Raw genomic sequence first — 23,885 nt, 5'->3', positions numbered from 1 at the left:
CTTCAGGTTGCTTCTTGCTTGAGTCTCTGTGAAGGGTCTCTGGTCACAATGAGATAAAGTGAGAAATTCGTAACTAAAGGAAAACTGAAAAACTCACAAAATTGTGGAAATTAAACAACACACTCTCAAACAAGGTATCAGTAAAGAAGTCACAAGGGAAATGAGAAATACTTAGAGACAAATGAAAGTAAAGCACAAATAAATGGAAATACATCCCATGTTCATGGCTTTTAAGTCTTAATATTATTAAAATATCAATACTACCCAAATAAATCTACAGGTTCAATGCAATCTTATCAAAATCCCAATGATGGTTTTTGCAAAACAGAAAAACCCATCCTAAAATTCATATGGAGCCTCAAAGAACCCAAATAAGCCAAAACAATCTCGAAAAAGAACAATAAAACTGCAGGATTCACATTTCCTGATTTCAAATCTGAATACAAACCCACAGTAATCAAAACTGTGGAACTGGCATAGATAGACCCATGAAGATACAGAAATATATCCTCACATATATATTGAAATGATTTTTGACAAAACTATTCAATGGAGAAAGGACAGTCTTTTCAATGGTAATGGGGAAACTGAGTATCCACACACACAGAAAGGAGGTTGGACCCTTATCTAACACCATACACAAAAATTATCTCCAAATAGACCAAGGACCTACATGTAAGACCATAAAGCAATAAAGCCCTTAGAAGCAAGCTGGACTTCATTAAGTTTTATAATGTTTAGCAAAAGGCACTATCAGAGAGTAAAAAGGCAACCCACAGAATGGGAGAAAAGATTTGCATATCATATATCTCGTAAGGGATTAATATCTAGAATCATATAGAGAACTGCCAAAACTCAACAAAAAGACCGAACAACCCAATTCAAACACAAGTAAAGAACTTGAATAGACATTTCTCCAAAGATATACAAATGGACAACAAGAACAGCAAAAAAAAGATACTCAACACCACTAATTATTGCTGTTGCTAAGTCGCTTTAGTCGTGTCCGACTCTGTGCGACCCCATAGGCGGCAGCCCACCAGGCTTCCCCGTCCCTGGGATTCTCCAGGCAAGAACACTGGAGTGGGTTGCCATTTCCTTCTCCAATGCATGAAAGTGAAAGTGAAAAGTGAAAGTGAAGTCACTCAGTCGTGTCCAACTTTCAGTGATCCCATGGACTGGCAGGTTCCTCCGTCCATGGAATTTTCCAGGCAAGAGTACTGGAGTGGGGTGCCATTGCCTTCTCCGCCACTAATTATTAGGGAAATGCAAATCAAAACTACAATGAGATAACACCTCACATCTGTTAGGATAGTTACCATTAAAAAAAAGAAAAGAAAACAAGAAGTGTTAGCAAGGATGTGGATCAAGTGGAACCCTTTGGCACTGTTGGTCAGAATGTCAAATAGTACAGCCCTTGTAGCAAACAGTATGGAGTTCTTAAAAAAATTAAAAATACAATTACCATATGATCCAGCAATTCCACTTCTGGGTATATAATCAAAAGGACTGAAAGCAGAGTCTCAGAGAGACATTACTACATTCATATTTATAGCAGTATGATTTATAATAGCTCAAACATGCAAACAGCCCAAGTGCTCATTGATGGATGAATGAATAAGCAAACCGTGGCATATGTGCATAACAAAACTATTGCTCAGCCTTTAAAAGGAGGAAAAATTGAAAAACATGGAAGACCTCCTAGAGACTGAAAATAGAACAGGGGTTCCCAGGTTTGGGAGGAAGAGAGAAAATGTGGACTTATTTAGTGGGTACAGAGTTCAGATGGGACAGTTATGGGGATGGATGATGGTGCACTTAATGCCACAGAACTATACACTCAAAAATGATTAAAATGGCAAGTTTTTAAATGCATATTTTACCGCAATTGAACTGAACACTAACAAATCTGTGTCATAAGAGAAACTGGGTAAATAAAGAGCTCAGTAAGAAAGAGCACACACAACGCTCTTACCCCAATTCTCAGACTCCTTGGCGACCTTAAGATAATGTTTATCACATAAAGGTCCCAGAAGTGATGAACAAACCTCCGCAGGTTGCTTCCATTTAACATGGCAAGTATTTTTGGTATGATCTACTCTGCAAATTTGGAGTAGAAAATGGCAAGCCACTCCAGTATTCATGCCTGGAAAATTCCATGGACAGAGGAGACTGGTGGGCTACAGTCCATGGGGTCGCAGAGTTGGACATGACTGAGCACACAGGCACGCAAACACTCTGCAAATTATTGTGGTAAAACAGCACCAAGTAGTAGAGCAAATTAAAATAGTGATGCAGGGGGACTTCCCTGGTCGTCCAGTGGCTGAGATCCCACACTCCCAATGCTGGGGCCAGATTCCATCCTTGGTCAGGGAACTAGATTCCACATGCCACAGTTAAGACAGGTGGCACTCATGGTAAAGAACCCCTCTGACAGTGCAGGAGACGCAAGAGATGGCATTGATCCCTGGGTTGGGAAGATCCTCTGCAGGAGAGCACAGCAACCCACTCCAGTATTCTTGCCTGGAGAATCCCTTGGACAGAGGAGCCTGGTGGGTTACGGTCCACAGAGTCGCAAAGAGTCGGACAGACTTAGCGATTAAGCATGCATTCATGCTGCTACTAAAGATCTTCCATGCCATAACTAAGGCCCGGTGCAGCCATATAAATAAAAAATCAAATAAGTATTTAAATAAAATAATGATGCAGGAATTCCCTGGTGGCCCAGTGGTTAGGATGCCACACTTCCATTGCAGGTGGCACGGGTCTGATCCCTGGTCCAGGAACTAAGATCCTGCGTGTCACACAGCCCTCTCTCCCCTGCACCAAAAAAGAGGTAAAGTAGTCACACAATTCAAAACGAAGCAGTTCTTGGCTGTTCATAACCCTGGCATTAACTGTCAGATGAGACTACTTTTAGGTCGAGAATCACTGGGATTCTCACGCATACATTCAGTGGAGAAAGGTAACAGCTTACATTTTGTCAGTTTCTGCTTCCACAGAGAATTGTGGGGTGTTTTAGAAATCTATTTGCAAGATTATAATTGATGAAGCAAAACCTCTTAAATGAAAATGTAGTGGTCGCTCTACCATATAATACAATGAAACTGCATATAATATGAAAATCATTATGTCAGGGGGAGTCTAAAAATTGTATTAACATACTCTGGTGTTTAGAGACTAAGTATGTACATGATACACTCTTCTAGAGGTTTCCCCCACTATCCAAAAAAAAAAAAGTTAAAAAACTTTTAAATTACAAAAGTACTAAGTTTACTGAGGAATAAGAAGTAGTTAAAACTGAAATAAACAAGTTTCCCATTTAACCTTTCAGCTCAATTTTATGTTTGACAAACATTAGGTATACTTTACAAACATAGTCAAAATGCAAATAGTCTGCTACACACACTGCAACTCTCACTTCCCCCAATGCCCTTCACATATATGTACTTTGAACATTTGTATTCCAAATTAGTCCTTTTTTTTAAGATTTTTCTTTAAATGGCAAAACATCAGTTTTCAAACCAACCAATACGATTATGCATAAAGAAAATATCAGTAATTTTCTACCCTGTGATGATTAAATTTTGTGTCAATTTGACCTTGCTACAGTGCCCAGGTGTATGGCAAGTGCTAGTCTAGATGTTGCCATGAAGATATGTGCAGCTGTGGATAACATCTACAATCAGTTGACATTAAGATTACACTCCATATTGGCCTTCCCTGGTTAGGAATCTGCCTGCCAATGCAGGGGTCACGATTCTATCCCTGCTCAGAGATCTCACGCGCCGAGGGGCAGCTCAGTCTGTATTCTACATCTACTGGGCCCAAGCTCCACAGCCCAGGACTCACAATATTGAAGCCCGTAAGCCCTGGAGCCTGTGCTTCGCAACAGGAGAAACCACCACATCGAGAAGCTCCCCCTCATTGAGACTAGAAACACCCTGTGTACAGGAACAGAGCCAAAAAATTAAATTTTTTAAAATCATGTAAAAAAAAAATTACACTCCATAATATGGGTGGGCCCCATTCAATCAGTTAGAGATCTTAGGAGGGAAAAACTGGTTTCCCAGAGAAACTCAAGACTAAAACAGAGGGAGGTCCCTGGCAGTCCAGTGTATTCACTGCCTCAAGCTGCATGGCACGGCCAAAGGAAAAAAAAAGACAAATAGAAACCCTGCCTGAGTTTCCAGTCTTCTGTCCTGCGCAACTGCCCTACAGGTTTTAGACTTGCCAGCCTCCCACAATCACATAAGCATATTCCTTAAAATAAATCACGCGTGGGCGCACACACTCATCCCACTGGTCCGCTATTCTCTGGAGAAGCCTAATCCACAACCTTTACAACCATTCCCTACTGATGTAAGTTTATGCTTTTTCCTCTAAGTGTTGAGTTCATGATATACCTATAGAAGTCTACACCTTAACTTTTTTCCTATATAAGGCATCAGCTGTGCCTTTAAAAATAGATAGCCTGGATTCCATGCCCAGCGTGTCTAACAGGTGCCCGGATCCAGTGGGATGTGAACTCTCCAAGCATTTAAGGTTCACCAGCAGCCAGCTCTTCCCGCTGACCTTCACGTGAACTCGATCACATAAAGGTGGGTCATCTGATCTCTTAGGTTAGGGGACCAGAGACCACAAGGCTCTTTTTTTTTTTTTTTTGCCAATTCTGTTTTTTCAATAGACCACTGTGTTTAATTCAAATGTTAAGACAGGCACCTAGAAAATATTTTCAAGTAAAAAAAATAAATAATGAACCAGGTTTGCATTTCATCCCCTGGTTGTTTTATACCCAACTAGAGGTGTCTGCCTAGCCAACAGTTAACCAAGGATCTTGCCAACACCAGGCATTGGAAGAAGGACTGAGGGGTCCTGAAATTTCAAGGCCCTGATGGCATCCCACCTGTGTTCCATTATCTCAAAGCTGCCTTGCCCAGCAAACCCAATGAGCCAAATTCACTGGCCTCTGCGGAGCTGCAGACTGGGAGGCCACACATGTCTCCAGGCAATTAGTAAGATGATCTCGACAACTTCTCTAAGCAGAGAGAAATGTCTGCAGCCGCTTCATGGACGCCAGATCTACTCCAGCTTCCTGGACGTTTCAGAGCTTGTTTTTGTTCAAATGTTTCTATGCATCTGAAATAACCACAAATCATTTTTATTATTATATATTACCACAGTTTATTAAATAATGACACAAGGTTTATGCCACATTTTCCAACAATGTTTAAATAAAGAGCTCAAAATATAAAGGCTTATGAAAACATTTATAGTCTTTATATAATAATATACACTATTTCTGGTGCATGAATAAATACAGAAAACAGAAGCCGTTCTTTATATCACAATCAGCCAAACTTAGCCATCAATGATTACACCAATCCACAAGCAAACAAACAAACAAAAAAATCCACTTTCTTCATTTGGGTTATAAAAGCTAAAAATCCCTTCGCTACATTTAACAATATCCAAGGGAGTGGAGGGAGGGAACTTATATTCATAGCCCCATAGACAAGGGGACCAAGTCTCCCAGTCCTTCAAGTTCTTCCTTGGTTAGAAGCTTCAGTAACTGCATAACTCTTTCAGGGAACAGGGAAAAAAAAAAATCAAAACAGGTTAAGACTCTGTTCTATAAGGTATTTATAATAAGTCTGCACTGAAGAAATACATGTCTTTAAAATGTGCTTACCTTTTACAGAGGGGTTTGGTTTTCTTTTCATCCTGGTATGAACATGTACATATTTGAATAAACTGATATAATAAATATTACGTGACATTCAATCTGTTCATGGTCTTCAAAATGAACTCGCTTCTACTGTTTTAGGAATTATATGTATACTTACAATGTTTTCTACATTAAGGGAGAAAAACAAAGAGTGGCTCATAAAAAGTCATCCTTTAAACTCAAGGAGCCCAAAAGTGAAAGCCTTTCTATAGAAAGCCCTTACATCAATGGAATGTTCTGGTAAGAAGAGAAGTCTCCTCTCTAAAGATATGGTTTAGTACGAGGGACGAGGTCTGAAGGGGCTCAGCTCTCTAGTATCACATCTGGAGCTGGTCAGCGAGAACTAGACTTCCATCTGAATCTTGAAGCAATCAACACCTACCTGCCCCTCTGACCGCCTCCTTTCTTGCCTTAGCTCTTCCTTTTGGAACAGAAATCCTGCTTCACAAAATCTTATTTTCAAAGTCAGCATTAATATAGAAGGCAAGGTGAGAGAGACAGGGAGGAAAAACTGCCCAATCCCCAAGAAAAATCTGCGTGCCTTCTATTCTGCTTTGAAGGAGGAAGCAGTCCAGGGGCTGGACGGACTGGGAACCTGCATATATGGCAGAGGTGACTGTCCTGGAGCCCCAGGGAGGACGTATTTACTGGTACTCTCACAGGGCTTCCCAGGTGGCGCAGCAGTCAAGAATCTGCCTGCCGACACAAGAGACACAGGTTCGACCCCTGGGTCGGGGGGATCCCCTGGAGGAGGAAATGGCAACCCACTCCAGTATTCTTGCCTGGAGAATCCCACGGACAGAGGAGCCTGGCAGGATACAGTCCATGGGGTAGTTAAGAGTCGGACACGACTGAGCACACTCTAAGGGTAGAACCAACGCTACCCAAGTGAATGCTGAATATATTTCCTTTTCTAGGGATGTCTTCTAGAAGTATAAAGGTCCTGGGACTCTCTCAGAGTCACTTTTTATTTTGAAAAGAGTAAGATAAAAGACGAGAAAGAAGAATGATATCCTGTCTTTAGAAGAAAAGAAGGAAGCTATTATATACCTCTTATCAGACTCTAGGTATACAAAAATATTGCTTTTCAAATTTCAAGCAAGGATTTTCCATCCAAACTGATAAGGAAATCCAAGACAGGAAATATTTTAACAAACATGACCAAAACTAAAGTAAAACCTGGGAAATCTGAAAAAATCAACTTTTCGATTAACTTGCTACATTTCACTAAGGGAAACAACAGAACGTTAGCCTCTTTCTTTCACAAGAGTTTTATCACAGGACCTCCCTTGGGAGAAGTTCACGATAAAACGACTCTCTTCACACACAGGAACTATTTATTTTGGAATTATGGCTATACGACATCATGATGTAAAGACACTTATGCTACAAGGCCAGTAGTAGGAGCTACTGTTTTCTTCACCTGACACTCAGTATCAATACATGTTATTATCCCCATTGTACAGACTGGGACACAGAAACTTTGCTAATATCACAAATTATTGACTTGGCCAAAAAGTTTGTTCGGATTTTCCCCACGCTCTTACGGCCTGAGCAAAGGTTCTGGCCAACCCAGTACTACCATTAGCTAGGACAGAACCCAAGTTGCTTAAACACACCTCCCACAACACAGACTTTGCTACCTCCCAAGCCAACCTCTCACACCATCATGAGTTCAGATGGTAATACTTTGTAACAATTCCTCACAAAGGGTGGTGAAAGGCTTAAAAGTCACTTATTATAAGTGAAAGATCCTGCCAAAATAGGAAATTACAAAGCAGTGCAATGTTCCAGCGATCTCTAACCCGCCCTGTTTATACTTGGGGTACATCACATCTCCATGTGTGAATTTCTTCAGCAGACACGAAGCCAAAGCCCCCCAAAAGCTCAGGAACAGTAACACCGTCTGAGACGTTCCGTCCCACGGTTCCAAAGAGCTTCTTCAGAACAGTCTGGGAGTCTTGGCTATGAGCTGAGGTGCTCCAGGAGTTATTCTTCGCCTGAAGGAAATGGTTCACAGTTCCTGACCTTCATGCAAGTTTTCTTTAGCAAGAAACATGCACTTCCTGTTATCTTTGATGTCGAAGGGCACTTGAATGGTAAGGACTAGTGTCTAGATGTTACAGTCGAGGCCGTTAACATTTGGTGCAGAGTATCCGATGCCGGGGCACAGCGATCCAAGCTAACCCAGCCCTCACCTGTTGCTCGCTCACACCTTAATCTGTGGCAGGCCAAGCAGTGAGAAGCAGTGGGAAAGACAGGAGGCTTCGCTATTTCAGAAGTGAGCGTTTTCAGAGGATGTCTCATGCAGGCTTGATTGTCACAAATCCAGTTTCTTCAGCTGCTCATAGGTCACAAAGAACTGCAGGTGTATTAGTTAAGGCTGACATTTTATGCCATCTTAACGTATCAAAACCGACCCACAAATAGCACACGCCTCCTAACAAACGTGTCTGGGCAGACCATGTGCTGGGGGCATGATGAAACACGAGGGCTCCATCCTCAACCACCCCAAAAGAGCTCCCAAGGAGCCTTCCCAAGATCGGCCTGGAAGAGACAGATCACAGTTGAGGCACACAAATCCCTTGCATCAGCTGCAACAGCCTCTGGGAGTACATCCACACTGCTAGTTTTCTAATGTTGGGGAAGACTATAAGAGTAGTGAAGTCTGTAAGAGAAGGCAGCAACCCTGGGAAGTTCTCCTCCAGGGTGGCCGGTAGGCAAGCTTCCATGCGAGGGAGGCACAGATAATGAGGAACAAGGGTGGTAAAGCAATTATCCTTCAGTTAAAAATAAACAAATTTTTTTTAAGTAGAACAAAACTGGTAGAAACCAACATCTCCTACTTCATAATTCTGCCCTTTCATTCCTAATAAACTGCCGTTTCTTTCCTGCCTCTCACTTTGGCATGGAGGACAAACTGCTAATCAGGCAAATAATTCAGAAGCTAATTCCCATCATTGGGCACTCTCGAGCATTCTATAACATAGCTGCCAAGCCACATCCTGCCCAAGGGTGGCCAGGGATTTACAGAATAAATAAATAAGTCCTTGTCTCTCTCTGAAATAAAAAACAAACTCAGCTCCTAGAGCAGAGTCTAAATAAAGGTTTTCACTGATATCATTGGCTTTCAAGAACACCATCATTAAACCAAGTTTCACAGAGGCTGGCAGAGAGACTTTCTACCTGTGTATAAAGAAACTGAATAGTTAACTTCTTGAATGAGAAGAATTCAAAAGAGAAAAAAATCTTTTAATTATAATTAATAACCCGACAGTTTATGCAAACAACATTCTTTAGGTATATCTTTGTTCAGATCTACTGCAACAGAAAAGGATACAATAATATTCCAAGGACCAAGTCTCAACCAATTTGGCCAAAACCCTTTATATAGAGCAAAAAACCCTTCATTCTTCCATGTCTGTTAGAAGGGAGGGGGGAAAAAGAAGTTAGCATCCAACTTCCCAATTATGTCAAATATGCCTTAATTAGTAGTCAGACTGAACTGAACTGGTCTGTTTTTCTTAAAAATAAAATTCTGTTGGAAGGACTATCTACAAAATCATTGCCCACTGCCTTTCTTTGTTCTTTAAAGCTTCCTGCCTAGGTGAGGACTCAGGCTCTGTACCAAACCATCCCACACCCAGAGCAAACAGGAGCTGGATGAAGAAGAAGTGAGATTTAACTCCAAACTAGAGTCTACTGCCTCCTTGCCATGTGGACTCACAACAGGTCATAAATTAGAAAGGGAGGCGACAGTGATAAAGATATAATTCAGGGGACCTTTACTTGATGTGATTGGATAGGCAACATTAAGTATTTTTGCTTCATTTTGAAGTCTAGGGGTGTGCCAGCATCATGATGGAAAACAGCAACCACAGAAGTGGTCCCTCATCTTTGGCTGCTGGCAGTCCGGTAGCAGAGACAGTCCCAAACTTTCATCTACTCATCAACAGTAGGCCCAGTTATTTAAACCGAGAATTAAGGTTAAGATTCATGGTTTCCTTTCAGAGATGTCTGAATGAAGGATATTCATTCCAGTTTGACTCAACAGGAAGGTGATATATTCTGGAAGCAGACACAGTTCTACTGCCATCACAGAAAATATGAGTATTTTCTCACCCTTCACAGCAGAGCAGAGACAGAAGAAAAATGAACTTTCATTTCTAAATATTAATTTAGATTTTGTATTTATAAAAGCCCGTTTTAGGCAAATACTCTGTACCATCTCTAGGCTTTAGGGCACCACTCATCTTAGTTATATTAAGCCCTCAAAACTTAGATACTTCTTTGATTAAATAAATATAAATTTAAAAATAATATAGAATGGCATTGAAACATGTATAATATCATATATGAAACGAATCGCCAGTCCAGGTTCGATGCACGACACTGGATGCTTGGGGCTGGTGTACTGGGACGACCCAGAGGGATGGTACAGGGAGGGAAGAGGGAGGAGGGTTCAGGATGGGGAACACGTGTATACCTGTGGCGGATTCATGTTGATATATGGCAAAACCAATTTTTTAACTAAAGTTAAAAAATAAAATATATTAAAAAAAAATAATATACATACATGTATACACGTATTTGGGGGGCAGATTCACAGACAGAAGCCATCCACAGAATGTTGAAGACTAAGTAAATGTGCTTATTTCACTAGTGTCCCTTATATTAATATATCATATTCTATGAACAAGGCTTTATTACTATGCTTATACTTATTATAAACATATATAATATTTCTACCTAACATTACTCCAGGCACCACGCTAACTATTTCGGCAGTATTAGCACAATGATTTTTATAATAATCCCGTGACACGGGTGGTACCACTGTGCCACTTGTGAGGAGGCTGAGGTGCACACTGTCTGTATGGACCAGAGTCACAGGATTACCAGTGACAGAACCAGAGGTTCATCGGGCTCCAAACCCTTGTGTATTTAAATCATGAAGAGAAACTCTTCAGAGGATGACATGGAAGCCAAGAAGCCACAGAAAGAACTCGCAACAGGGTACGGACGGACAACCCCACTCACCTGTAACAAGCAATCCAGGGTACCTTTGTAGCCAGGGCATTTGCCATCTCGGAGGACTCTCTGGTTCATCATACGCGTTCTCACCACATCCACAGGGTTTGAGGCCAGGGCTCCCGCCAGCCCACAGGTGAAGCTTGAGCTGTAAGAAGAGACCATTAGAAAAGCATATCAAAGGCAGGAAACGGCCTCCCCCCAATTAGGTTAACATGTAACAGGTAACATTGGACAGAATACACGTGAATAAGGACCCTATCTAAAGCGCTACACAGACTTCCAAACACCAGCACTGTTTATCCTGGTTTATAAATCCCAGTCCCGGCTAACAATACCTTTGAGGTTCTGGACTGTCATGGAAACAGGAAGGAATACAGAAACATACAAGGAACATCTTCCAAGGATGAGCTATTGTATCTATCTATTCACCTCTAAACAGACATCAGAGTAATTTTAGCTGTATCATAACTACCCTGTTCTAAGAGATCAGAGAAAAAGATTTCCTCACTGTAATATAATGCCCACTGGGGGCCCATGGTAGCACTAAACTGATACCTGGACCATAGACCAGTCCTGGTATCAACTAACTCAAGAGTCGGTTTCACAGCTTCGCAGCTACTAACACTTTGAACAGATAATTCTGTGTTGTGAAGGTCTTTCCTGTGCAGTGTAAGACATACACGGTTCACCAGCCTCTCCCCAGGAGATGTCATTGGCACTCCCTGTCCAGCTGAGGCTTAAGAATCACAACAGTCTCCAAAGTTGCCAGATGTCATAGAAACAGAGCAGAAAAGTGACTGCGAGAGCTAGGGGTGGGGGAAACAGGGAAGAGGTTGGGAAAGGCACACAGACTTTCAGTTTTAAGATGAAGAGGGTCTCATAAAGCAACTTGCTGTTGTTTAGTCATTCAGTTCTGGTCTGACTCTTTGGCTACCCCAGGCTCCTTTGTCCATGGGATTTCCCAGGCAAGAGTACTGGAGTGAGTTGTCATTTCATTCTCTAGGGAACTTTTCTGACCCAGGGATCGAACCTGAGTTTCCCGCATTGGCAGGTGGATTCTTTACCATTGAGTCACCTGGGAAGCCCTATAAAGCAACTATACTCCAAAATAATTAATTTTAAAAATAATAAATGAAATGGCATTGAAACATGTAAAATATCATGTATGAAACGAGATGCCAGTCCAGGTTCGATGCACCATACTGGATGCTTGGGGCTAGTGCACTGGGACGACCCAGAGGGATGGTATGGGGAGGGAGGAGGGAGGAGGGTTCAGGATGGGGAACACATGTATACCTGTGGCGGATTCATTTTGATATTTGGCAAAACTAATACAATTATGTAAAGTTTAAAAATAAAATAAAATTTAAAAAAATAATAATAAATGAATAAGGTCTGAGGGTCTAATATATAATATGGTGGTTATGGTGGATAACAGTATTATATATAATTTAAATTTGCTACGAGAGTAGAATAATTTTGTTCTCACACACAAAATGATGGATGTGTTAATTAACTGGATGGGGGTAATCATTTCACAATTCACATATGTATCAAATCACATTGTTCACTTTAAATATCTTACAATTTTACTTGCTAGTTACACCTCAATAAAGTTGAAAAAAATTTTTAAATATAAAAATAAAAATAAAAGAATGCTAAACACGATCATAGATGCATAATAAAGCACATATAATAATACTTTTGTGGGGCTTTCCTGGTGGCTCAATGCTAAAGAATCCACCTGCCAACGCAGGAGACTCAGGTTAGATCCCTGGGTTGGGAAGATCCCCTGGAGGAGGGCATGGCAACCCACTCCAGTATTCTTGCCTGGAGAATCCCATGGATAGAGGAGCCTGGCGGGCTACAGTCTACATGGTCGTAAAAAGTCGACACGCCTGAGCACAACACAGCAATCTATTTTTGTAGACGTACTTACACGTGCATAGAAAAACCTGAAGGTACATATCAAACAGTTAACAATGGCTACCTAGGTAAAAGGATAAAGGCTTATTGTACCTTTTCCTGCTTTACTTCTGTACCATAATTTTCAAATATGAGAATATGATACTTTCATAATAAACTTTCTTTAAAATGTCTATAAATTTGTAGCAAATTTCCACTCTAAAGTCATGCATACCTAAAACATTAATTAAAAAAAAAATCTATAAACATACAGGAAATGGGTATACACGGTGTCTCCCATCAGGCCTGAGAGAATCAGATGCTTCTTGGTGAGGTCGTAGACTGGCAGCTCCACGCCGACCACAATAGCAGCCCTCTGAGCAGTAAGGGACACGCCCTGGGTAAAAACATGAATAATGAAGATTCAAACATCTCTCCCAAACGATGGCCAATTTTTATGTCTGCCTGCTGGTGGGTAGAAATGCAGAGTGACAGAGTAGAAAAATGCAGAGTAGAGGGTAAGAAGTCAGAAGCTCCAAAGTCTAATTCTGATTCTGGTACTAACTGTACGACCTTCACCAAGACAAGTCACGGCTCAGCGCCTCCGGTTTCCTCAGATGTACGGAGAGAATGGGACTGGATCGCCTTTTGGATCCATTCTATGAACTGACAGTCCCTAGAACACTAGGAAATAGCATTCCATACCAGCGCCTGATTAACGGTCTTCAGAGAAGCCATGAAACCATACCACTGAAAAAAACCCAAGATAACTGTAAGCCCTTCTCCCTAAGAACTTAAAACAGAAAAAAACAAAAATTCAGCCTTCATAGCATTTCTTCCATGTGAATTGCACAAAAGTTACTGTAAAATCATGGCACATTCCTGATGTAAAATCATGACAAGTTTTCATTTTACAAATTAAGGAAATTAAGGAAGAAGATCCCTTCAAGGGCAGACGTCATTGTTCAGTTACTGCCTTATGCCATTTGGATTAGATAAAATAATGGAAATAGGGAAAAAAAACCTTTTTTTTTTTAAAAGAAAAAGAACCAAGTCAGCTCACCTTCCACAGTCCTCTTGTGCCCTCTTGCTGGTAAATGTTAATGAAGTTGCCTATCATTCCTCCTTGAAGGGTGCTGCTTTGAGCTTGCATCCGTATCTAGAGATTAAAGACTAACGTGAGAAAGAAACTAGCATGTTTCTCCCCAAATTCAGGGAAAAAAAAAAAAAAAAATCAACCTGCTGTTTAATAACCATTAAAAGAAAAAAACTGTACCATATATATTACTATAAAGCTAGCTTAAGTTTATATGGATTGGTTCTTAGGTACTTTGGAATCATCAAAAAGCATCGAGGAAAGTCCAGAGTTAAGTGTCAAAACAAAATTATTATTATTAATAATAGTCTTTTGAAATGGAAAGAAAATGGCATATTTTCCTCTAGGTTACTAAGCAGGAAAGAAAGACTCTGAGTGTTAATTTTTAAGACTTCACATAATTAATGAGTATCCAGTGTGCCTGGCAGCATCAAGCATGGGCAAGCACTCTTCTTAAATTAGTTACTCCAAGCCACTGTTATTTCCCTCCAGCCAAACCGAAAGGTATGCGGACGTGCTGGCCAAAGGACAGCCATGTGACGCCATCACACTCTGAACTTACAAGTGAACTTTACCACAGCCATGGAATTCACATGACCGAGATGCCAACATAAAAATAACGTTTGATGTAGCTCTCCACGTTTTTAAAAATAAAGAGGGACTTTTCACTAAAAACTGGTACCTTATTTTGTCTGAGGGAGCACACGCATTTACCTCTAACTCTAAAGGTGATTGCTACTGCCATGGTAACATGCGAAAATAAGACAAAATGCAGGAAACTGCCTCTCCACACATGTAAGAGGTGAATGAGTGCGGAAACTTTTCTCCAGCGATCTAGCCCCAGCACGGGGTAAACTCAGAGCCTACTAGTTCTCTTTGCACCTGTGTAACTGCAGCGTCCCTGCCGTGCACAGCTTTGATGTTATCAGAATCTCCTATGAGACTGAAGACTGCAGGCGGGGTCCTTGCCTTAGTCATTCTTGGATTCTAAGTACACAGGGCACCAACTGGCACAAAGCAGGAGCATCATGAATGCTGCTTGCAATAATGGGGGAGAAGGAGAGGGAGGGAAGGAAAGGGAAAACTTGAGACGGTTCAAACAAGGACGTGCACCTAACTGATTTTAATTCATTAGTCCCAAGGGATTTAAGAAGGCTGTATCCTGGTACTGTCGGCAAGGTCATCTAATAAGGTATGTCTACTTGTGGTTAAGTAAATATTTTCTTTATTATTTCCTGGAGTCAGATTAATGGATAACGTAATGCCTTCTGAAAGGGTCACCAATGTGCAGCCTCGACTGGTGTAAAACTTGCAGTCCACCTATTTTCATGAACCAATAAAACACAGGAGATTTTCAATGACAAGTGAAATGCATCCAAGCCTAAATGTTTTTCTCTGGTTAGTCACCAAAACCTCCCAAATCACCACAGTCTCCAAGAAGGGGCTCTACTCGTGAGCTCACCTGTACCAGTGGGAAACCCCCTAATGCAGGTTTCTAAGTTAGAAGCTTCCCAGCACTAAAACTGTAAACAGACTCGCACATGCACAGTGTTATATTCTCAAATTTTCATGATCTGAGTGTTGATCTCATTAAGAAAAAGCAGAGTGTGCCTGAAGGTTATAGGGCTGTGGTGGTGGTTTAGTCGCTAAGTCGTGTTGGACTCTTAGGACCCTATGGGCTGTAGCCTGCCAGGCTCCTCTGTCCGTGGAATTCTCCAGGCAAGAATACTGGAGTGGGTGGCCATTTCCTTCTGCAGGGGATCTTCCCAAGCCAGGAATCGAACCCAGGTCTCCTGCATTACAGGCAGATTCTTTACCAACTGAGCTATGAGGGAAGCCCAAAATATAGGGCTGCCTACCTTCAAAACATCCGTTGGATTAGCAATGCTTGAGGATATGACTCCAGAGAGAATCCCACAGACCACATTTATCAAAAGGGTTTCATCTGCAAAGACACATTATTTGACTTTTCACATATACAGAACTCTTCATGTAATGCATATACAAATGAGATTCACTTACATACCATTTGTTCACTTAGGAAAATAAAGAAATATATGCTTAACAAAGTAAATGATTTTAAAAGAATTTGGGATTTTGTTGGCAGAAGAGATTTTTCTCAGGAAAAACTTCATTTTTTTTAGTTACTTCTTTTTATTCTGTTTTTTTTTTTTTTGGCTGCACCACTTGGCTTACAGGATCCTACTTGTCCAACTAGGGCCTGAACCCAAGTTCTATGAGTGAAAGTCATAACTACTGGACCTCCAGGGGAAGTCCCATAGCAAAATTTCTTGAAACCTAAGAAGGAATGTGAATTATCATGGAAAAGTAACCACCCATCAATTCACTCGTGTGTGTAAATATAACTATTGTAAATAAGATGAGGTAGTACACCATGGTAAGAGAACAGAAGATACCCTATGAGATAACGTGGAGATAAAACTTTCAAGCACACCATACTTATTTGGAATACACTGACGCACTTTAAAGCAGCTTTGCTCCTGCTCACTGCTCTCACCCAAGAGTGACGGGTGCTCATTCCTTTGTGAAACAGATAGAAACTTCTATGGATTAAAGCAAAGTCAAAGAATCAACCAGCAATCAAATCAAATCAAATCAGAGTTCTTAACACTAAGAAATACAGCCTGCTTTCCTGAAAAATAGGTGATAAGTCCTAGGATTTTAGAGAATTTTAAGTAGGCTAGAACTATAATGACATACTCCCTAGTCTGGATGTTGTGGAAGTAACTCATTAAGAAGCTTGTAAATTGCTCTTTTTAACTGTTACCCTCCTAAATTCAGCTAATGCTGACATGCTTTAGGCAGAATTTGTTTAGACTTTATGCCCAAAGTTCTCCTCTGTTCGTAAACCACTTGAGTAAAAAGACTAAACAACCCACCTCCTGTCCATAAGTGGAAAAAGGATTCCCCACTCACCTTCTGGACGCTCGACAAATAACCGCTTTAAGCTCTGGTAGGTGCCTATCTTGATGGTGCCATAGGAAGCCTGGCGTAACATTGCCGGGGCGATCCTGCCAAACCAAGGGACAAAGGGACACAGGAATTCTTAAGAGTCACTGAAAATCTTCTAGAGGATGCACACAAGGGACACAAGCATGCAGTCTGCCTTCCGCAAACTACACAAAGATGGATTTCTCTTAAAAGTTCGAAATCCAGCAAAAACACAGGGGGGTTCAGTCAAATGTGTGCAAGTTATTAGCTCCCTAAGTGACAGCTCAGCACACTGTATTTATCCTCAGTGAAAACGTTCACGAACACGTGAACACAGAGTTCCATTTCCCTGATCGTGGAGGGCTTTCCTTTCTTGGGACAGAGTCCCTATGAAATCTGGCCTCTGTCAGCACCCTCCAGGGCTTCTCTGAAGTTCACCACCCACCTCCCTGGGGGCCCTATTCCAGTTATTCCCTCTCCTTCCAGGGACCCTCCCCAATCTCATAATCACCTGGCATTCACACTCCCAGGTTCTCCTGCCACACTTACCACTTCTTCTTAGGCTGCAATTGGGCTTCCCTCCAACCTCTCCATCAATATCCGCCCCCCTCCCCCCGTCCCACCAAAATGAGCCCAGGGGACATCTCAATTACTAAATCAAATGATGGTTTTCAATCAGCATCTTATGAAGCCCCTTCGCCTTGTGGTATCTGCTCCAGTCCACCCTTGGCCCTGCTTACAATCATCTCCTCCCTAAGCCTCTTCCATTCCTCTCCTTTCTCTGCGCATCCTACCTCTGTCCTCTGAGGGGCCAGGGGATTCTGTCCTTCCTCTCTTCTCTCCTGGCTCCACACACTTACCAGATGAGCTCATCTACTTGCATGGCTTCAGCTGCCCAAAGACTGCTGACTCCTGAACTCATGTTTCCAACCCTGATTCTAGGATGCATTTCCACCTGCTTCCCAGATTTCTCAACTCACACGCCCTACACCTACCACCAGAGCAAGAGTTCACGCTGAGCTAATTACCCTCACGTCCGAACGACCCGCTCTCCTCTCCTGGGTCCTAGATCAAGGAACAGAACCTCCGTTTGCATACTCGCCAGAACCGGAAGAGACATCAGCGCGTCTCCTCCTTTCCCATCACTCCATGGGTGAGGTCACACACTATGTGGATGCTCTGCCCTACACAGTTCCTTCAGGGCAGGAGCTGCTGCTGGACTACCACCCCTCTCCCTTGCTAGCCGATTCCAGGAGGAGTCAGCAGGTAGAAGGTGGAAGAGAGGGCAGGAGGGACAGGAAGAAGCAGAGGATTTCCTCCTCTCCCCAGGCACTAGCAGAGCATCCCTCTACTGCTCCTACAGGCTCCTTCAAGGCTTCAGCCCCGGGAGGCTCTGCTAACACTGTTCTTTTCTCCCTGTTCCTTTGGTCCCAGCCTCGGTAACAATTTCTCATTTTGCCAGTTTCTAGGTAACCCTTCAATTGTTCCCTTAACCCTTAAGCAGCCCTTTTATTAAAGTGAAAGTGTTAGTCGCTCAGTCGTGTCCAACTCTTTGTGACCGCATGAACTGTAGCCCACCAGGCTCCTCTGTCCATGGGATTCTGCAGGCAAGAATACAGCACCGGGTAACCAATCCCTTCTCCAGATCTTCCCGACTCAGGGATCAAACCCAGATCTCCTTCATTGCAGGCAGATCCTCTACCACTGAGCCACCAGGGAAGCCCCTTTCATCCAATCTCCCTTCGTTTAAATCATCCGAAAGAATAACCTCCTGCAGGGCCTCTGATAGAGGCAGGGTCCCTTCTTAATCACTTTCCTATCCAGCGCCTACAACACAATGTTCACTAAACGCTGGACTACAGCAAAGCTGTTCACTGCAATTCTTGTCCACGGAGAATACAACATCATTTTTGTTATGGTAAAAAGCTCGGTAATAGCCAAGGGGAAGAGGAAAAAAATGAACTACAGAACGTTTCAAAACAAATGTAATTTTTGTACCATTATCTGTATTTGACTATAGTAAAAAGTTTTACCACAACATTCACTATACAAAACACGTAGAAAGCAAAGTTGAAATGAAAACAATCAACCATTGCTACTTGCTCTTTTCAAATACACCCCGAACCTGGACTTTTTCTCTGTGAAGTCTCAGTGTGAAGTCTGTCCATTTGAAACGTCTACTTACCCCGAATACAGCGCTTTCAGGCCTTCCTCTCTGCCTATCCTCACTAATGCGTGCAACATTCCTCGATACCTGATTTCTTTAAAGTTTGCATCATTCTTCTGGCCTTGAATCTGGAGCCGTGTCTTGGTTAAATCAATTGGAAAGGTACCTTAAAATTTTTCAGAAGGAAATATTTCACTTAAGAGAAAGAAATTCCACTAAATAAAGGATAAACACTGACTTATTACTGAGGAAACATTCAGATTAAAAAGCAGAATTAAGAATTTGATACTTTGCAGTCTTCCACTTACTTTAAAAAAAATTAAGAATCAAAAGATTTTTTAAAAAACACATTAACTATTTTCTTTTCCATATATTTGTATTTATGTCCCATCTTTTTCTACATAGAATGTGAAGAGGCTGCACTGCTATCTAAAGTAGGTACTTGGAATGTTTTATACAAACATATATACATATATACACATAAACATATATACAAAAGATATCCATTTTAAAATCTAAGTTACTGGGAATTCCCTGGCAGTCCAGTGGTTAGGACTCGGTGCTTTCACTGCTATGTCCCAGGTTCAGACCCCTGTCGGGGAACTAAGATCCCGCGAGCTGTGCAGCATGGCCAAAAAATAATTATAATAAAATGATAAAAATAAAATAAAAGTTACTATTTCTCACACATGTGAAGGCTAATATTGTATTCAATATGAATGGAGATAAACGCCTTTTCTAAAGGAGTTTCTTACTGTGTGTTACAGCCTAAAAGTGACTCTTGCTGCTGCTGCTTGGTCACTTCATTTGTGTCCGACCCTCTGTGACCCCACAGACCACGGCCCGCCAGGCCCCTCCGTCCATGGGATTCTTCAGGCAAGAGGACTGGAGTGGGTTGCCATTTCCTTCTCCAAAAGTGACTCTTAATATAGGCTAAAATGTTTAATGTGGTACCTAAGAGAGAGTCCATCCAAATATACACCCCCGAACACAGTAACCGTGAGTCACTGTGTCAATGAGTCCACAGAGGAAACTGAAGGCAGGGGTGGGTGGGTGAGTGGTTACAGCGTCCCAACCCATCGGCTCCAGTCCCTGCGGTCACCCCAGGTCAGCAGTGACTCACCTAGCACCTGGCACACAGCAGCATCTCAGCCAACGTGGGTTTCATTCTGTTTTGTTTTCCTTTAGGCCACAGCAGGAGGCTTGTGGAATCTTAGTTCCCTGACCAGGGATCAACCCGGGTCCCGCAGACAGTGAAAGCAGGAAGTCCTAACCACTGGACCGCCAGGGAATTCTCACCAATCACCAACATGTGTTGAATGAATGATTCAAGGAATAAACAAAGGAACAAATGGGATGTGCTGGGAGATGGAGCTGATGAAGTCATCAGCAGGACGTGGACGAGCATGATGGGAACACGACGACGCGATGACGGTCGCTCACCTCTGGCTTGGGAAGATGGTGGGGCTCCCTAAACCTCTTTATAGTCAAATGTGTTCACAGGGACAGAGTGGGAAGGACAACAAGGAGAATGGGGACAGATGTCAGTCAACAGTGATTCATGAGGCTTCCATTAGGGCAACTGGTTCAACCTTCTCCCCACTGAACTTTGAACCCTAAACTGCTAATAAGCAGTCAGAGTCATTGTTTACCTTTTTTTTTTTTTAAATATTTATTTATTTGGCTACATCGGGTCTTATGACGGTTGCGTCATGCAGGATCTTTCCTTGTGACAAGCGAGCTTAGCTGCCCCATGGCATACGTACAGAATCTTAATACTGATGTCCCTGCATTGGAAGGTGGATTCTCAACCAATGGACCACCCAGAAAGTCTCTATTTTGTCTTACAAGATTCCCAAGAGGAGAAAGAAATTTTAAATTCTAATACTAAGTGTTTCAAAATCTCAGATTCTGTGTTTGAACTACATTCACACCGAAAGTCTTTCAATATCCAATTATCGTGACCAAAAGTCTAAGCCTCGTGGTATGCAGCAGGCAGCTGGCCAGCCTCCGCCCTGGGCTCCTTACTTACCGCACTCCGCTGTGATGGAGGCCAGGCCTCCATACACGAAGGGCTTCCAGTTAAGGGCCGACATGCTCACCACTGACTGTTGTTCACAGAACCATAGCCTCCAACGGGGTTTTTCCTGGACACAAAAGTAAGACGTTTCAATGGAACTTCTCACACAGGCAGTTTCTTTTTTAAACTTCTGTTTCACTTGGAGATGGGCTTTCCTGGTAGCTCAGATGGTAAAAAAAAAATCTGCCTGAAATGCAGGAGACCCAGGTTCAACCCCTGGGTTGGGAAGGGCCCCTGGAGGAGGTCACAGAAACACACTCCAGTATTCCTGCCTGGAGAATCCCATGGGCAGAGGAAACTGGCGGGTTACAGTCCATGGGGTCACAGAATCAGATGAGGGTGCCACCAGACGCTACCATGGAAACCCCCCACAATTCCCAAGGTGATCCTCACCTTATAAAGCAAAGCACCCTATCGCCTGAACCCCAAATCACTTTATAAGTGGCCTTAATTCTCACCGAGGCCATAAATAATCCAATAAAATAATACCTTGAAATGCATGTATGTGTATAGTGTGGTACATGAAGCCAATTTTCTGGGTGGCCCGTGTTATCTTCAACCTGTTCTTCAACACTCAATAAATATTTGCTATTGGCTTTCCACTGTCTTAGTGAGTCCCTCCTGGGAGGAAATGAAGTTCTTCAGATTCACAGAAGTAGCAAGATGTTGCAACCCAGTGTCACAAGCTAAAATGATAATTATTGACCTAGCATGGCCACAGTATACTTCCAGTTTATAAAGTTACCTCTCTTCTCTTACCCATACTATGCTACTAGCTGTGAGGAGGCCTGAGATGAAGAAACGAGGCCAACTATGGGGTGAGAGCCCCATCACTTCCTTCCTCATTCATAAAGCTCCAGTTATTAACCTCTAGGTTTTTCAATTCTCCATCCTCTTCATCGTCGAAACATCCAAGGCAACCAGTCAGGGGTAGAGCCCATACCTTTATTCACTAAGCAAAATAAAATGCCCAGCTTTTAGGCCTATTGTGGAAATTAAGTATATTTTTTAAAACTAACACAAAACAGACACTCACAAAGGCTGCCTTCCACCCCGCTTTGAGGCTACGTGCCCTCACTCACTGTGACACACACGCACGCACCTGCCACAGCCAGGCCCCCACATTCATTATATGTTCTGCAGCTTCACGGGATTTCAGCTGGCAAATCTGGGCTTGCGCCCAGTAAAGAGAGACACAAGGAAACTACCCCACTTCTGTGTATCTGCTATCAACTTTAATTCTTGTCAGTTTAAAGTAAAATTGCATTCAGTTGACCAAAAAGTTCATTGGCGTTTCTCATAAGATATGGAAAAACTGGAATGACCTTTTTGGCCAGTAATTTACTATAGTCATCGGTAAGCAATATGCCCAAGGTTTTTACTTTGTAGATCCAGGGAGTTTCCCCAGGTCTGTACTTCCCAGGAGACCTAACACAAGTACTACTAATGTAGTTCACAAGATGGCCAATCGGCTTGCTTAAACCAAGAGAAAACACAGGAATTCAAAGGGGACCCTGGCAGACTGATAAACTGATATCTATTCCTCATTTATGGACATTAGCTCTCATCTCACATGCTAGTAAAGTAATGCTCAAAATTCTCCAAGCCAGGCTTCAGCAATATGTGAACCGTGAACTTCCTGATATTCAAGCTGGTTTTACAAAAGGCAGAGGAACCAGAGATCAAATTGCCAACATCCGATGGATTATGGAAAAAGCAAGAGAGTTCCAGAAAAACATCTATTTCTGCTTTATTGACTATGCCAAAGCCTTTGACTGTGTGGATCACAATAAACTGTGGAAAATTCTGAAAGAGATGGGAATACCAGACCACCTGACCTGCCTCTTGAGAAATCTGTATGCAGGTCAGGAAGCAACACTTAGAACTGGACATGGAACAACAAACTGGTTCCAAATAGGAAAAGGAGTACATCAAGGCTGTATATTGTCACCCTGCTTATTTAACTTATATGCAAAGTACATCATGTGAAATGCTGGCCTGGAAGAAGCACAAGCTGGAATCAAGATTGCCAGGAGAAATATCAACAACCTCAGATATGCAGATGATACCACCCTTATGGCAGAAAGTGAAGAGGAACTAAAAAGCCTCTTGATGAAAGTGAAAGAGGAGAGTGAAAAAGTTGGCTTAAAGCTCAACATTCAGAAAACGAAGATCATGGCATCTGGTCCCATCACTTCATGGGAAATAGATGGGGAAACAGTGGAAACAGTGTCAGACTTTATTTTGGGGGGCTCCAAAATCACTGCAGATGGTGACTGCAGCCATGAAATTAAAAGATGCTTACTCCTTGTAAGGAAAGTTATGACCAACCTAGATAGCACATGCAAAAGCAGAGACGTTACTTTACCAACAAAGGTTTGTCTAGTCAAGGCTATGGTTCTTCCTGTGGTCATGTATGGATGTGAGAGTTGGACTGTGAAGAAGGCTGAGCGCCCGAAGAATTGATGCTTTTGAACTGTGGTGTTGGAGAAGACTCTTGAGAGTCCCTTGGACTGCAAGGAGATCCAACCAGTCCATTCTGAAGGAGATCAGCCCTGGGATTTCTTTGGAAGGTATGATGCTAAAGCTGAAACTCCAGTACTTTGGTCACCTCATGGGAAGAGTTGACTCATTGGAAAGACTCTGATGCTGGGAGAGATTGGGGGCAGGAGGAGAAGGGGACGACAGAGGATGAGATGGCTGGATGGCATCACTGACTCGATGGATGTGAGTCTGAGTGAACTCCGGGAGTTGGTGATGGACAGGGAGGCCTGGCGTGCTGCGATTCATGGGGTTGCAAAGAGTCGGACACGACTGAGCAACTGAACTGAACTGAACTGAAGAGATGAGTAAAGTAGAAGGCTCCCTAAGCATGGAACTTAAGAATCATCACGTTTAAAAAAAAAAAAACACACGTTTTAAG

General features: G+C 42.3%; 1 protein-coding gene across 2 annotated transcripts in view; it reads right to left on the bottom strand.

The window, feature by feature from the left end:
* Positions 1–5,251: 5,251 nt before the first annotated feature.
* Positions 5,252–23,885, bottom strand: part of SLC25A30 (solute carrier family 25 member 30) — a 78,040-nt gene continuing 59,406 nt past the window's right edge. For both annotated transcript variants that reach the window (XM_027557196.1, XM_027557197.1), the window contains exons 2-10: positions 20,915–21,029; positions 18,901–19,048; positions 16,701–16,795; positions 15,623–15,708; positions 13,731–13,826; positions 12,940–13,064; positions 10,769–10,907; positions 9,069–9,149; positions 5,252–8,090 (exon numbers count right to left, since the gene is read on the bottom strand). In XM_027557196.1, the coding sequence (XP_027412997.1) occupies positions 8,049–8,090; positions 9,069–9,149; positions 10,769–10,907; positions 12,940–13,064; positions 13,731–13,826; positions 15,623–15,708; positions 16,701–16,795; positions 18,901–19,048; positions 20,915–21,029 (927 nt within the window). In that variant the 3' untranslated portion in view covers positions 5,252–8,048. The remainder of the gene's footprint in view (positions 8,091–9,068; positions 9,150–10,768; positions 10,908–12,939; positions 13,065–13,730; positions 13,827–15,622; positions 15,709–16,700; positions 16,796–18,900; positions 19,049–20,914; positions 21,030–23,885) is intronic.

This window comes from Bos indicus x Bos taurus, chromosome 12, assembly GCF_003369695.1.
Source record: "Bos indicus x Bos taurus breed Angus x Brahman F1 hybrid chromosome 12, Bos_hybrid_MaternalHap_v2.0, whole genome shotgun sequence".
Taxonomy (NCBI): Eukaryota; Metazoa; Chordata; class Mammalia; order Artiodactyla; family Bovidae; genus Bos; species Bos indicus x Bos taurus.
Note: the sequence above shows the minus strand (reverse complement) of the source record. Positions and strands in the feature narration are given on the sequence as shown.